General features: G+C 48.2%; 1 protein-coding gene and 1 long non-coding RNA gene across 2 annotated transcripts in view; both read left to right on the top strand.

Moving 5' to 3' along the window:
- The window catches only part of LOC102934432 (ficolin-2), a 51,533-nt gene extending 50,651 nt beyond the window's left edge, over nt 1–882 (top strand). The window contains exon 13 of the mRNA XM_043530689.1: nt 458–882. Coding sequence (XP_043386624.1) covers nt 458–882 — 425 coding nt within the window. The remainder of the gene's footprint in view (nt 1–457) is intronic.
- Nucleotides 883–7,096: 6,214 nt separating this feature from the next.
- LOC122461351 lies at nt 7,097–15,216 on the top strand. The gene is made up of 3 exons (XR_006286227.1): nt 7,097–7,390; nt 13,888–13,968; nt 15,117–15,216. It is a non-coding gene; the product is annotated as an uncharacterized LOC122461351 (long non-coding RNA).
- The last annotated feature ends 882 nt before the right edge of the window (nt 15,217–16,098 follow it).

The raw sequence follows: 16,098 nt of genomic DNA, 5'->3' as shown, positions 1-16,098 counted from the left end.
ACTTACTCCTTGGGTGGTGCAATTCCATGATCAAGGACTATGGTGGAGAGTGTTTTCTCTCCACTGCCCCACCCTGAAGCTGAAGAGCTTGGTGCATGTCTCTGGCTCTACTTCCTCAAGCTGGGTTGTGGGGAAACCCAGTAGAGCTGGGCCACTCATCCTCCCTTCACTTTTCTCCAGCCAGGCGAATAGGAACTGGTTGCCTCATCTCCCACCCCTCCTTTACTTTCCTTCTAGTCTTTCCCTCCTAGTCTTCCCACCCCAAACTTGGCAACTGCTATTAAACACTGTTTCACCCCCGCACCCTCAAGTAGGCCCAGAGCATAATGGCAGCCGCTCTCCAGCACCACTAGGATGCAACATCGGAGGTGATTAAATCCTCAGAATTAACTGGCCCAGGATTAAGGGGAAGGAAACTACAAGCTCAAGTTTAAACCCTGTCTGTGTGTTGTTACAGGGGATTCATTAACCTACCAGAAGAACAGTAAGTTTTCAACCCCAGACCGTGACAATGATCTGGATTCGGGTAGCTGTGCAAAAACCTTCCAAGGAGCCTGGTGGTTCAATAGCTGCCATCACTCCCACCTGAATGGGATGTATTTACGAGGAGCCCATAATCGTCCTGGTCATGGCGTGCTCTGGAACAAGGGTATTGGGAATGAATATTCCTACAAGTTCTCCGAAATGAAATTCAGGCCCCTTCCCTCGTGTGAGGTAGGGGCTGTGCACCCTCCCCTCCCAGGTGCATTTTGTGGTGAGCACCGGCTTCCTATGGAGGCTTCTCCTGAAATAAAAATGTTTTCTGCTTGGAGAATCTCATTTGAGTGGGATTTCTTCTTTGTTCTTGAAGAAGGAAAGCTGAGGGCGACACTGGAATTCTAGGTCTCTCCTCACTGAGATACACTGAGTCACACGTGCCCATTAACAAAGCACTTTGTCTCTAACTAAGGAGAGAGAAGCTTTATCCATCTCTTCTCTCTCATGACACATTGAGCAGAAGCTCCTCTCCTGGCTGGCTCCACTGATTTAGCAGAGGATCATTATGAGCTATGCCATCAATGCACATGGCACTTTACAATACAGATCCCGAGGGATGCCCTGCCCTGAACACAGCTTATAATCTAAAGGCAAGATTTGTGGCTGTCTCTTGTGCAGATGCATGGTGGGGACATACAAAAGCCTGTCACAAACACTGTCCCTGTGCTCAGGGACTGCTCACTCCCTGTGCCCTTGGGAAGGCACATTGCTCCCAAGGGGACAGGGAAAGGTGGGACAGATGCAACGCCCCCGCCCACCCTCACTCTGAACCAGCTGATTGTGCTCCACCCCACTCCCAGGGCGTAGCTGTAGGTAAATCATGCAGTCGAGGCCCAATTCATCCGTCAGCCAGTGCAAAGCCTGGCACAGGGAAGAGGGGCTGGCTTGTGTTTCCCCTCCCCAATCTTGGATCTGTCAGGGGGCAATTCAGCCCCCCATTGGAGTCAGGGATGCCCTGAGGCTTGCCCAGCTTGTTGCTAGCTTCTCAAGATTTTTGAGCTTTTACAGCCGGATTATCCAGGGAACAGGACCATACAGGGCATACACCTTCCCAGCCCTGGAACGGGCCGCATCTAAGCCTGGCATGCCCTATATCCTCTCCTGCACCAGGGATTCTTGCAGGGAGCCAAGAGCTGGTTGTCTGCTGGCCTAGAGGATCTCCCCCATTACGTATCTTCTCCCAGGGGCTGTAGGACTGTTTTGCAGTCTCTTTGCTGGGGTATTGCTGGCTGCAGTTTCAGAACCGCTACTGGTCTGTCTCACTCAGTCCACGTGGAGAGCATAAGAAAAAAATACATCAGTGATTTAGTTACCAAACGACGTTAACAGGTGGATATTGTGATTCCCCAGCCAGAATTCTGTCAGCTGGTTTCCAAAACATCTCCTCTAAGAGTTCCAGTCACGGGGAAAAAATCCACTGACCCATCTGCCCATCTCTGGAAAACCTGCAGGGAAAAGAGCAGGGCTCAGGTGGAAGGCAGCGCAGTGGTCTGGATCCTGAATAGGGAATAAGCACATGACATGTTGTTCAAATCCATTTGTTTCCCATGACTCGGCTCAGCTCCCCATGGCTAATGGTCAGGGTGGTGTGTGGTAGCATGGCCCAGAATTGTGCACCTCCCTGTGCACAGTGATAGAAACTGCCTGGTTGACACAATCAGCCTTTACACCAACTCTTATAAGGAAGTAATGTAACTAAAACTCTGACCAAAAGTAGCATCCACAGTAATTGCAAGGGAAAAATCTTTGCTAACCCGGAACTTAAATTTAGGGGACTTGGTGGGGGAATCCTTTAGGAGAACACTGCTTTTCTCAAACTACTAATGCTATAAAACGCAAAATTAACATTCAAAAAGGCGGAACTGCACAGTTAATGTTAGTCACCCTAGACAACATTAGCTCGGGTCCACTTTTCTGCTCTCCCATCACGCTGTGTAGGCAAGGCAGACAGATTTTGATGTGGGTATTTTTGATAAGGTTTTGAAAACATTTTACCCCCATTAAAGCCACTCTATTGTCCAAGTTGGACAGTGGAGTCCAGGCTCACTGTGATGCAGTTGGTAAAAACGTATTTTTCAGCTAGCACAGCATGCTACTCCTTCCCTGCTGAGAGAGAGTGCTCGATGGGATCATTCTGCTCAGGGATCTGTACTGGGCTATTCGCGCTTCTGTGGGCGCAATTAAAGGTGTTGGCCCACATCCTCAAAGGTATGTAGGCTCCTAACGTTCACTGATTTGAAGATCTGGGCCGTTGGTTTTAAATTGTAAAGCCCTAGATAGTTTTAATCTGAGTAGGAGTTGGGTAAACTCAGGAGGATTTTAGTTTAGACACTGGTCGCAATTGGGTTTTTTTAAATTACATGTGGCCCTTGCACCCTGAGCTGTAGATATTTAAGCCAAATTTTAAATTTAAAACTAATTAGATAATATTCCATAGTACATTTATTTATATATTTAATTTGCTTGCACAACAGATTTTACTATCAAACCCATGTACTAAGGGCTCCAATCCCACTTTAGAGCAGGAGTAGTAGGCTGGTTTGCTGAAGAGTGTTTGGCCATGTTCTTTTACTCTTGATTCGTACTCGCAATCCATCCGCTGCCATCCGGGTCCATGTCACGCCACACAGTCATGGCGTATAGTCACGGGGGTAGATGGTGCACCAGCCGCTCATGAGGTACCCCTTGCTCAACGGCGCTCTGCAGTTCTTTGCTCCTGGGCAGGATGAAGACCTATAATTGGAAGATGTAAATACTTGAAGGACTTTCCTTGAGCAAAAGAGTTATGTGGATATGAGGAACTGGATCAGTTGTGCTCTTGTTAGAAAATTGCAGCATCTGAGCTTCATTTGCAGCTCTCACCTGATTTCACCGGGAGCTGTGGGCGTTCAGCCCTTGTGAAATCAGGGCCAAAGTGCATTGCATAATCCTTCCACTGCTCCCCTGTTGCACATCTGCACTGAGCTACGCGGGGGGTAGGCGCATTAGAAATACAAGAGCTGACTTGAATTACATTAAGCTACTGCAAAGTGACCGAGCTATGCTACCAGAATATGAGATAACAGGCTCATAAGAATATGAAACTCACCCTTTTCACGCAGTATATATTCTCCAGCTCCATCTCTCCTGTGTAGGAGGAGGAAGACAGTGAAAATGGTTTTTGAGGTCCATATTGTAACTGAACCTAATGTTGTGGCACTGGGGCATACGAGTGCATAAAACAACCCCCTGCATGGTCTTCTCCAATCTTGGGTGCCTGGTGCAGTAGCTGTGATATCAGTATTTCCTGCCCCGTGTAGAAAAGGGGAATGGACCAAGTCTTTATTGTAGTCCTCCAGGTCACTGAAGAATGTAGATGAGCCAGCACCAGGGATGGAGGAAGATTCATCTGAATCTAGTAAAGGGGTGGCATAGCTTATGTCCCACCTGGCGCAATCCTTTCCCTGGGCTGCTCTTGGAAGGGTAAATCTATGCAGCACCCCATGCTCAAACCTGGAAGCAAAGGCGCATTATAGCCCACCCTAAATGATTCTCATTTTGCATCTTTTTTCTGCCCTTGGCAGACACGTTCTCACTCCCAGAACAATTTGCTTTCAAAAGAGAACAAACCAACCATACAGATACAAGGAAGGAAATCCATGAACCCATCTGCCCCAGGACTTCAAAGAGCAGCTATTTAAAAATAAAAAGTGCAAAAAACCCAAAAAACCTAACCCAAAGCATAATTATAGCAAAGAAATTTTCCTTCTCCCCTCAAATGTGGGGTTGTAGCTCCAAAGTTACACAAGTGTAAGATCACAAAGGCTCCTCGGTAGTCCTGGGACACTTACACTTTTAAAGCCCAATTATCTTGGGATCCATTGGGAGTAGAAATGGACCACTGGAAAAGAGATTTCTAGATTATTAATGGGCTAAATGGTATTTGCTACTAGCCCTGGAAGTTCCTGAGAGTTCAGACTTTGAAGTCACAACACTGATATACATGAGGAAGCTACTTTAAGTCCTATTCAGAGATTCTAAAATATTAGTTATACTTTTTCTCTCCTTCTAGCTGAGTCTGTTATGGGAGTGCCATGTAAGAGAGGTCTTGTTATGTAGATAGTTAATCTAAAGAACTCTATAGATTGGCATATAGGAATCTATAGTAATGTTCATCAGTAAGGAGGCAGAATAAAGTTGTTGATATGCACTGCAAACAGCTTCCTCAGTCTAGCTTATAACATCTACATTCGAGCTGGTTGGGAATTTTCAGTGGAATGTTTTTTCAATCAAAAAATGCAGTTTTGTTGAAGCCAAAACTTTTTTTGTAGAAAAAGGTTGGTTTTGGTGAATTTCCTGTTTTGCAAAAAAAAAAGTGTAGAAACTGTCAATGTCCTGTTTGGATACTTTTGAAATCAAACACAAAGTTTATTTCCGCAGAAAGACTTTTCAGTGGGAGATGGATGTTTATAGTGTAAAAACCAAAAAGTTGAAATTGAAACAGAATATTTTGCAATTATAGAAGCACTGTGTTTTTAGTTGCTCTGCTCCCGCAGTAGCTATGACTCACCCCTCCAGCAAAGCCTGCAGTGACTCCGCCCCCAGGCATACCTCAACAGCCTATCCCTGGGCAGGGCCTGGGTCACATGACCCGCGGCACAGGTATTTCTCTGAGTCTACCAGAGCAGGAGCTGCAAGTTAGTCAGTACAACACCATTACTCGGCCAGGGAGCATCCTGCTGCCTCATGGGGTTAGTCTCCTCAGGCTTCCAGCCTGCCCTTGATCTGGTTCCTATTCTTGCCTGAGCCTTGTTCCAGCCCACTCCAGCTTTGTCTGTGCCCTACTCTGACCTTGCTCCAGCCCTGTTCCTGACCTGCAGCTGCCTCCTGACCCCCAGCCCCTCAAACTGACTCCAGCTCAGCTTCGGACTGCATCCAGACTCTAGCTCCGATCCTGATTCGGCTTGTCTACAGACTCTGATCCTGTTTCTCATGCACAGCCAGTCCTCAGACCCCAGTTTCAGCCAATCCCGAGTCTACAGCTGGCTTCAGCCCTTGGTACCTGTTCTTGACCATGGCTCCAACAATCAGGCAAGATCACCTAGAACCCAGAGCCTGACAGTGCCAAACCAACTTTTTTTAAAAAAAAAAAAGAATTTCAGTTTTGTGACAATTGGAGACTTCGACTTTTCATGGCAATTTGGGACAGGATGTTTTTTTCTGAAACCTCAGATTTTCATGGGATGGGAAAGCCGTTTGTCTACCATTGTTCTTCCAGGGATGCACTTCCACCAGTGGTGACAGCGCTGATGTAGAGTGGCTGTGCAAGCGTTTTTGACACCATGTCTTCTGACCCCACTCAGAGCCCGTCTCGCCAACCTCCCGGCCACAATGCAGTGACCTATAATGCTTCCACTGCTGCTTCTCCTGGTGGAGCCACCTCAGTGGGAAATTTTAAGGAAACAGTGCAATGTAGACAAGGCCTTTAAACCTGGTTATTTGGACGTAAGGTCCCAATTGTACCCCTGACTTTACTAGATGAGACGCATCTCACTGGGCAGATCTCGTCTGCTCTTTGAAGAGGGTTAGGGACAGCTGATTGCACCATAATTTTCCTTACACTAGAACCTGCCTGCCAGTGAGGTGGGGGATCCAGGGCTGGGGAAGAGGTAGAGATCAGGACAGGTGAGCATGTATTCTCTCCACCGTGCACTAGCAGAAAGTGAATGCAACCTCAGGCCGCATTCGCTAACTGCTCCATAACATCTGTGCTGGGTGGGCGGTGAGGTTGACCTTTGATAGGCTTGTAAAATACATACATCCCTATTGTGCCATATATCCTGTACAGCTGGGGTTTTAGTTACATAGTTAAATACTTGGACATGGGCCAGTGTGGTGGGGCGACTGCCCCACTCTGGAGGAAAAAGGGTTAAAGGAGGTCAGTGAGGCTCTGCAGACAGGCAGCCAATTAAAAAGGGCCTGTGGGCAGCTAATCAGGGCCAGGCTGGGCCCTATAAAAAGGCTGCTGAGTAGAGGCAAGATCAGTTTCTCCCTGACCACCAAGGGAGGAGGACTGGCTCCTGGTAGAGGGACTGACTTCCTGACAGCATGCAGGGCAGTGGGAGCTTTGGCTGACTACTGCCAAACTGCAGGCCTAGATACAGAGGCTGAGTGGGTACTAAGCGCTATGGGGAAGTGGCCCAGGGAAGGCAGGCAGAAGAGGGGAGTGGAGGAAGGCAGCAAGTGGCTGCTGCTCTAGGGTCCCTGGGCCAGGGCCCAGAGTAGTGGGCAGGTCTGGGTCTTCCCCCTTTGCTCCGCTGGAAGGGGAGCGGCCAACAAAAAGGACTGCAGTTTGCCCCTGAGGGACAGGCTAGACTTGGAACTACAGTTACCCACTGCTGGTGGGACTGGACTGAGGACAGCCGATTACCCCAAAAGTGGGGAGAATGGAGTTGGGGGGCATGGCTGTGGAGGCTGTTTCCTGAAGAGGATGCCGTGGTCCAGAGACAGCCACATAGGGCAGGGCTGCCCAGAGGGGGGAGCAAGGGGGGCAATTTGCTCAGGGGCCCCCACGAGAGTTTTCGGTGGCACTTCGGCAGCGGGTCCTTCAGTGCTGCCAAACACACCCGGAGTGAAGGACCCGCCGCTGCTTCTACCGCTCCAAGTCTTCGGCGGCAATTCAGCGGCGGGGGTCCTTCCGTTCCTTGTCTTTGGCGAAGTGCCCCGAAGACCCCAGGCCCCCTGAATCCAGTGGGCGGCCCTGAGAGAAGGTGGAGACAACAGAGCAGACAATGGGCGAGACACCCGCTGCAGAGGGTGCTCCATGGCTGCACTGAGCTAATTCCTGGAGTGACCAGCAGGAGGCGTTGCAGTGGTGAGTCAAACCGCCCTGTTACAGCCAGCTATAACCTATGAGCAATTATTGCAGATGTTGCATCATCGGGACAGCCACATGTTAGTTAATGTCTAAGTTGGTTCAAGAGTTTCACCGTTCAGGAAAAATATCACTTAGGAGAATAGCCGAGAGAATTGTGTACAACGATTAAGTCATGTTTCCATGTTACTTTAGCACTTTAAAAATGAATCTCTGTATACAGGAGAGGGCAGAGGTTCTTATCTATTGTCCCAAGTGTTCTGGGGCTTCCTCTTTCCCTAAAGAAAGAGAGCCTGAAATCTTTGTTTCATGCATCAGTCACACTTTGCTCATTGTGCTCACCTTGGTGCTAACCTTGCCCTGGTGTTGGGAAAACCGAACCCCTCCAAGTCCATTTACTTCCTCCCTGGAGTACTAGCATAATCCTGCTAATTCCAGAGCAGCATGGATTTGGCAAAAAGGCTCTAACGGCTAATAATTTGCTCAATAAGGGTGAATTCACCCCTGGGCAGAAGGCCAGCAAAAGGTCTAGGCAGAGCTTGAGCCCACTAAATAAAAGCTGAAGCAGGACGTAAGTGGTGTGTGGACCCTTCGCTGACTGTGTACACGGGGTGAATGTCACCTGGGGAGGGCATGATCCAACTCCCCATAAAGTCTTCTGCAAGAATCCCATTTATTTCAGTGACAGCTGCACTGGGCCCTAAATCAATATGGTACTCCAGTACATTGTGACAGGTTTCAGAGTGGTAGCCGTGTTAGTCTGTATCAGCAAAAACAGCGAGGAGTCCTTGTGGCACTTTAGAGACTAACACATTTATCTGGGCATAAGCTTTCATGGGCTAAAACCCACTTCATCAGATTTAGCCCACGAAAGCTTATGCCCAGATAAATGTGTTAGTCTCTAAAGTGCCACAAGGACTCCTTGTTGTTTTTGCCAGTACATTGTGTCTAAAGATAGGCACTGCCTGACTGGATCAGCTTGGTGGTTCATCTAGTCCAGTGTCCTGTCTCTGACATTGTCCAGCACTGGATGCTCCAGTGAGAGGTGCAAGAAACGCTGCAGTAGGCAGAGGTGGTATGGTTTGCCGCCTTAGGACGTCTCCTCCTGAACTCAAAGCATTAGAGATTGGTTTCAATCCTGAAGCAGGGGGATTATAAATCTTCCCAAACTCTGTTTAAAACCATTTACTATTACAACTCTGAATATTCTTGCAAAAAGGAAGTTGAAAAGGGCTTAGAAAAGAGCTACAGGAATAATTTGAGGCCTGGAAAGGACCTATATGAGCAAGGGATTGTGGATAGTAGCCAGCTCTTTAATCTAGCGGACAAAAGGCAAAATGGGATCCAACAACTGGAAGCCAAAGCTAGACAGACAAATTCAGAGTAGGGAAAAAGAAGTACTTTTTAACAGTGAGGGTAATTAACCATTGGAACAACTTACCTAGGAACATGGAGGATTCTCCATTACTTTAGGTCGAGACTGGATATCTCTGAAAAATCTGCTATAGCTCAACCAGAAGTTCTTTGCCGGTGTTATAGAATCAGGGAATCATAGAAGATTAGGGTTGGAAGAGACCTCAGGAGGTCATCTAGTCCAATCCCCTGCTCATAGCGGGACCAATCCCCAACTAAATCATCCCAGCCAACGCTTTGTCAAGCCGGACCTTAAAAACCTATAAGAATGGAGATTCCACCACCTCCCTAGGTAACCACCCTCCTAGTGAAATAGTGTTTCCTAATATCCAACTGGAGACCCTTGTTCTGTCATCTGCCACCACTGAGAACAGCCTAGATCCATCCTCTTTGGAACCCCCCTTCAGGTAGTTGAAGGCTGCTATCAAATCCCCCCTCACTCTTCTCTCCTGCAGACTAAATAATCCCAGTTCCCTCAAGCCTCTCCTCATAAGTCATGTGCCCCAGCCCGCTAATCATTTTCGTTGCCCTCCACTGGACTCTTTCTGATTTGTCCACGTCCTTTCTGTAACGGGGGCCCCCAAAATTGGACACAATACTCCAGATGTGGCCTCACTAATGCCGAATAGAAGGGAATAATCACTTCCCTCCATCTGCTGGCAATGCTCCTACTAATGCAGCCCAATATGCCGTTAGCTTTCTTGGCAACAAGGGCACACCTCTGACTCATATCCAGCTTCTCCTTATACAGGAGGTCAGACTAATGGTTATAATGGTGCTGTCTGGCTGTAAAATGTATATGCTATGAAAAATCTTTGTTGTTTAAATCACAAGCAAAATGGCTAGCGTTCTCTGCTCTTTAGTGGTTTACCTTTTGTCCCTGCTGGTCCAGCCTTCGCCAGAGCTCCACTGTCTCCTGCAAACACAGAGAACACCCAAGAAATATTTCCTTACATTTGTAAACTTCAAACACACAAAATTAACGAGGCTTCCCAATCCCTCCTATACAGTCGCCTGCCTCTGTAAGGCATCTAAGACCCCTACAGCTAGACTGAGTCACAATATCTAATCTCCTTTTATTTTGCCTTGACCTGACCCTGCTACCACTGTTCAAGCTAATCTCCCATTGAGTTCAAGCAGAATATTTCATGAGTGAGGGCTCTGTTAGGATTTCAAGAATAGTTCCTGTGGGTTCTATTCCGTGTAAATTTATCTGGTTGATACAGTCTGTAAGTTGCTGTTATCCTGTGGGTGGTTTGGATAGGGATTCTCAACCTTTTCCATACCCGGTGCTCAGGACACCCTTCCCATTTAGCTGGGATGTTTTTCCATTTAGTAATGTGGGATGGGTAGAGAGGTTTTAACCCTCAGGCTCAGAACCCCGGCTCTGATGTTCTGATTGTCTGTTTCCAAAGGTGCATTACTACCAGTCTGCAGCCCAGGAGACTGCGAACGTGTTTTCCAGTCCCAACTGAAGATGTTGGAACTGTGCCCCCCAACTCCTAGAACTCATGAAGTGCCAAACCAGGCACATCACTTTTCAGGAGGAGCCTGTTCAGGGATAGCTTGCAGTGCGTCTCACTCAGGGCCAGAGATGTACCTTTCAGTCCTACAGCTCTGGGTTCACCTTTGGGACTGGGTGGTTCTGTGGTTCCAGGGCTACCTTGGAGAATGGCAAGTTTGTCAGAACTGCTGAGTCCCACTGTTTTCACCTCTGGGGAAAGAAATAAATGGATGATGTTTGTAAGGAGAACCTCGGGGTCTGAAATATTCTGCAAATTCCAGACTGTCGTGAACACCTTAGATCAGAGCTCACAGGGCTTCATGGATCTTTCTCACTGTCTAAAAACAAAGTAGCCCCCTTGGTTTTAGGAATTAGCTGGATCTTTAATATCATTACAAACAGTGATAATAAAGGAATGACTTTATATAGATTAAGACATGCCACCAGTAGAGCTAACCTTAGATGTTCCAATACTTACCTGAAAGGGGTTGGTGCATCTTTAGGTGGGCAAAATTCACAATTTTTGTGTCACAGAGCTTCACACAATGTTTTCCAGTCTTTTTTGTTTTCTGTCATTTCAAACCCCCTCCCCCCCATCCCCATCAATCGTGTTTTATGGGAAATCAGTGACTTGGCTACTCTTCCCTTGCAAACCTGCAAAAACGCAAAATTTCAGATTTTTGATACAAAACAATTTTCACTCAGAAAGTAGCCCATTTTGCAGAGTCCAACAGGTGCGCTGATGAATGATTCACAATTTTTACATACTTTTAACAGGGTAAAAACTCTGTAATATCAGTCTTTTGAGTTTTTTAAATGCTGCATTTTCAAATGATCACTTTACCGTGACAGTTTTTCTTACATCTCTGACTTTGCTAATAACTGGCAATCACAAAGTACAAGAGAGTCCAAAAAGGCCAGCAAAGAATCTATAAAGTGCAGCTTGAGCTCTCCAGTTTCCTCTATGACTGGTTATTTCTAACAAAATAAAAACGTGCTATTTACTGCTATCTACGATGAGCTCATAATACTTCTACAAGAGGAGTAGAAAGGAGAACGTTGTTTTTAAGGGTGACAGGTTCGTCTCTCACTCACCTAGGCAGGTGTTCTGGACCTCTTAAAGTGTTGCTGCTAGCCAGAGTAAAGGGACGAGGATTTGCTGCATAGCTCTGCCCATGACTGGTGCTGGTCTCGGCAACAGCAGCCCTATTCGTCTTCACTTTGTACTTTTCTCTGCTTCGGCATTTGAGTGCCACTGTGTATATTGACCTTTATGTAGCTGACGAGAATGCAACATTCACTTGTACCTCGTAGTTCTTAGCACTGCCCACTCGCTCATCACATTCCATTTGCTGTGAGATGGCACCATGGAAAATTAAATGGATGCAATGTCCCAGGAGGGCTGCTAGAATGCACTTTAGAAATACATTTTCTTATGTAATCTGCTTGGGTTTCCTAAGCAGGGGTGTTCTAGAGAAGCTACCTTTAGCTCAGAGTTTCCCAAAGCAGTTTATCTCTAACTAGGATTGATGTCATGTGGCTACACTTGTTGGACGAGCTTTTAACAAGACATCATAAATATCAGCCAGAAGTGTCTGTTTTGTACAATTCACATTGGCCAGGCCTTGTATGAGAGAGAGAGAAAAATGGCCGTAGGACTCACGCAGAACTGAATGTTGGCTGTAGTAGGACCCCTGGCATGCATTTAGCATTGACATTATTGCTGCTCAGCTGAGCAAAGTGATGTCTTGCGCTCCATGGACTGGCTTTGTTTCTTTTAGGCTGGAATGCAATAACTTTTGAGTGCTGCATCCAATCAATTCCAAAATTTCAGGGAAGGCAGAACCCTATTGATTTTTGGTGACAAAGGGGAACACCAGAAGGGAGGAAATATGGGCACACGCAGCCCCTGGCATCTGGTTACAGACCCCCCGCTCCTCCACCAGCTTCAACCACCCCTGTTAATGTCTACTGACCAAAAAAAAAACCAGTTTCTGGCAGCCATTAGCACCATATCATAACAGTACCCCCCTCCCATCTCAGCTCTTCCAAAATGTTTATACTCTGAATGACTTATAACCCAGACAGAAAGAGAAGACATAAGAATGGTGGGGGTGGGAAGGAGGGAGGAAGGGTGAGTGGAGATGCATACTGAGCCCCTGGCATGGAGGGGAGAATGGGGGACACTGGCATGGGGAAATGGGAGGCACATGGAACCACTGTTTAGGGGAATGGGGAGAGGGCGGCATGGGGAAATGGGAGGCACATGGAACCACTGTTTAGGGGAATGGGGAAAGGGCGGCATGGGGACACACAAACCTTCTGGCATGGGGGAGAATGGGCACAATTGTATGGAAGGGACACAGCTCCTGGCATAGGGGTGGAAAGGTTGCAGTGAATCTCTGAAACAGAGAGAAAAGGAGTACTTTTCGTGGCACCTTAGAGACTAACCAATTTATTTGAGCATAAGCTTTCGTGAGCTACAGCTCACTTCATCGGATGCATACTGTGGAAACCGATGCATCCGATGAAGTGAGCTGCAGTTCACGAAAGCTTATGCTCAAATAAATTGGTTAGTCTCTAAGGTGCCACAAGTCCTTCTTTTCTTTCTGCGAATACAGACTAACACGGCTGTTACTCTGAAACCTGAAACAGAGAGGGATGCCAGGCTGGCATGCAGGGAGCTTGTGGGGGGGAATGGAAGGATGCAGAATCCCTGGTGTGTGCAATGCACTCGGGTGACAGGTGCAACAAAGCGTACAGCCCTCGAGTGTAACTGGTTATCATTTCTATGGTGTTGTGCACATGTGCAGCACTTCGGATAGCCGAGGTCGGACTATGTTGCATGGTCTGCATTTTGGGTTTGGCTAGAGCCACTGGATGTCCTGTCCCCTTCTGGGGCACACAGGGCAAGACTAGAGGTGCCAGGTGCTCTTCAGAAACACACAATACAGTGTTTAATTTAGAGTTTAAAATGATCAGTGGTGTGGCGCGGTCAGGGTGGTAGGAATTTCCATTGTTCTCGCTCCCTGCGGTCCCAGCTCCCTTTCCCACAACACAGCAGCGGCTTCTGTGGCTTTGGATTAACATGAAGAAAAGTCCTGGGAACAAAGCAGCCCTAAAGCACAGCTGTCACTCGGGAGGGCGGGTAGTGAGTCTACACGAACCATGCCCTGCTCTAGGGGGGTCTGGATGGAACCAGAGCCAACATCAGCAGGCGGGGGGAATATTAGCAGAGAGCTGCTCCCAGGGCAGAGACTCAACTCAGCTGTGATCTGTGAGAGGATTAATGCTGGAAAATATTAACCATGTTAAACCCAGGGATAGCTGGAAATGCTTAGATCCCATGGCGATGGGGTGCTCCATAAATAGATAGAACAATAATTATTTTACAGCCTCTTTTCTCCTGCAGAGAAGACTCTACTCCCCAGACATGCACTTAGCAAATGCTTATTTAGAAGAGAAGTGATGGGCCATCTGAGAGCCCCGTCTCATGGTGGGGGGAGCAGGCAAAGGCAGGAACGGTGTGGGTCTGGGGTTGAGAGAAGTCTAAGGACTCACATTATTATTTGCATTACAGGAATGTGGAATGGGGACACCCCCCCCACACATCTGGAAAGAGTTCCTGCCCCAAAGAGCTTGCAAACTACACAGATAAAGGGTGGGTGAATGGCAGTAGTACTGTCCCCATGTTGCAGAGAGAGATTCTGCACTGGAGCTGGAGATGCACTTCCCAGCTCCGGGAGACGTCCGCGCTGTGGCTCTGATGGAGCTCGGCCACTAGAAGTAGCCGTGTGGCTGCGGTGAGGCGAGCAGAGGCTCAGGCAAGCTTCACAAGCAGTGATGAGCTGCCAAAATCTTAACAACAGGTTCCCTCCTCACCCCACGAGGGGGTCGTTGCCCACCCCCGCCCCCCGGGACGCCTGCCCCATCCAACCCCCCACGTTCCTTGACGCCCCCCCCAGGACCCCTGCCCCATCCATCCCCCTCCCCTGTCCCCCGACTGCCCCCAGAACCAGGCAGAAGGGTCTCGTGGGCCACCATAGTGGGTGCCCATCCCACCCCTAAGAGCCAGAGGGACCTACCGGGGGGCGAGGTGGGGAGTCCCGGCGGTGCTTACCTGGGGCAGCTCCCAGGAAGCATCCGGCAGGTCCCTCTGGCTCCTAGGGGTGGGGGAGCGTAGCTGGGGGAGAGCAGGGGAAGCAGCCGCTCCCCCCACTGATCACATCAAAAGTGGCGCCTTAGGCACCAACTCTGTGGGTGCTCCGGGGCTGGAGAACGCACGTTGAAAATTTCATGGGTGCAGAGCACCCACCGGCAGCTCCCCACCCCACCCCCAGCTCAGCTCAGCTCACCTCCGCTCCTGAATGCACCACCCGGCTCTGCTTCTCCGCCTTCCCGGCTTCCTGCGAATCAGCTGTTCGGCTGGACACGTACTGAGAGACAGCCCCTGTCCTTTGCAGCTCACAGTCTCCATAGACAAGGCAGACAAAGGGTCGGACAGGAAGCAGAGGTGATGTGACTTGCCCAAGTGGCACAACTGGGTATAGATCTCAGGCCTCCTGATTGCCAGTCCACTGCTGTAGATTTCGGACCATGTGATCCTTTAACCTAGTGCTGTTGCTGCCAAGATTTAATACGACCCTGTGGGACAAGCCTCCCTCTGCAATAGTCGCCTGAGGCTGAAATGAATCTGATCATGTTAAATCTCATCAGATGATTTACAGTCTGAGTTTCTGGTCTCCTGCTCTACGTAGGATGGAAAACAATGTGGGATTTCCCAGCTAAGAACCTCCTGTTTCCCTGCAGGTGTTCCAGAGACGGGTGGATGGTTCCGTGGATTTTTACCGTGACTGGAATACATACAAGAGAGGTTTTGGCAGCCGGCTGTCAGAATTCTGGCTGGGGAATGACAATATCCACCTGCTGACATCCCTTGGTAAAGACATCACTTTAGCCATAGATACAGGGTATAGAGTTGTAGAAGGTAACACTTCCGCTGCAGACTCCCTTCCTGTTCCTGTTCCTGTTCCTTGCAGCCCTGCCACACAAAGCTATTGAAACCAATAGTGCTGTGGTAGCTGGCCTGGCTCCAGTCACAATTCCTGGAGCAGCATTTGTCCTCTGAGTCCGGTGGTTCGCTCACAGTACAGCAATGAGGAATGCTACAGACTGGATGGAAATTGCTGAATATTTTGCTTTCAAATTGTTTTCCAAAGGAACCAACGAGCTTCGTGTCGGTCTCAGAGATTTTGACAAGTATCAATTTGCTACCTTCGGGTCATTCAAAATTACAGGGGAGACTGAGAAATACAAGCTGATCCTTGGACCCTTTGTTAATGGCACTGCAGGTAGGTTCTGAGCTCGTCCTTTACCCTTTGTGGCAGATGGAAAAATGGAAAGCAAGTGAGATGCAGAATATTCTGTGGTAGCACCATAAGGTAATCATAGAATATCAGGGTTGGAAGGGACCTCAGGAGGTCATCTAGTCCAACGCCCTGCTCAAAGCAGGACCGATCCCCAATTAAATCATCCCAGCCAGGGCTTTGTCAAGCTTGACCTTAAAAACTTTTAAGGAAGGAGATTCCACCACCTCCCTACGTAACAAATTCCAGTGTTTCACCACCCTCCTAGTGAAAAAGTTTTTCCTAATATCCAACCTAAATCTCCCCCACTGCAACTAGAGACCATTACTCCTTGTTCTGTCATCAGCTACCACTGAGAACAGTCTAGAGCCATCCTCTTTGGAACCCCCTTTCAGGTAGTTGAAAGTAGCTATCAAATCCCCCCT

The sequence above is a fragment of the Chelonia mydas genome, chromosome 16 (genome assembly GCF_015237465.2).
Source record: "Chelonia mydas isolate rCheMyd1 chromosome 16, rCheMyd1.pri.v2, whole genome shotgun sequence".
In the NCBI taxonomy this organism is placed as follows: domain Eukaryota; kingdom Metazoa; phylum Chordata; order Testudines; family Cheloniidae; genus Chelonia; species Chelonia mydas.
The sequence above is the reverse complement of the archived record's forward strand: the minus strand, read 5'-3'. Positions and strand labels throughout refer to the sequence as shown.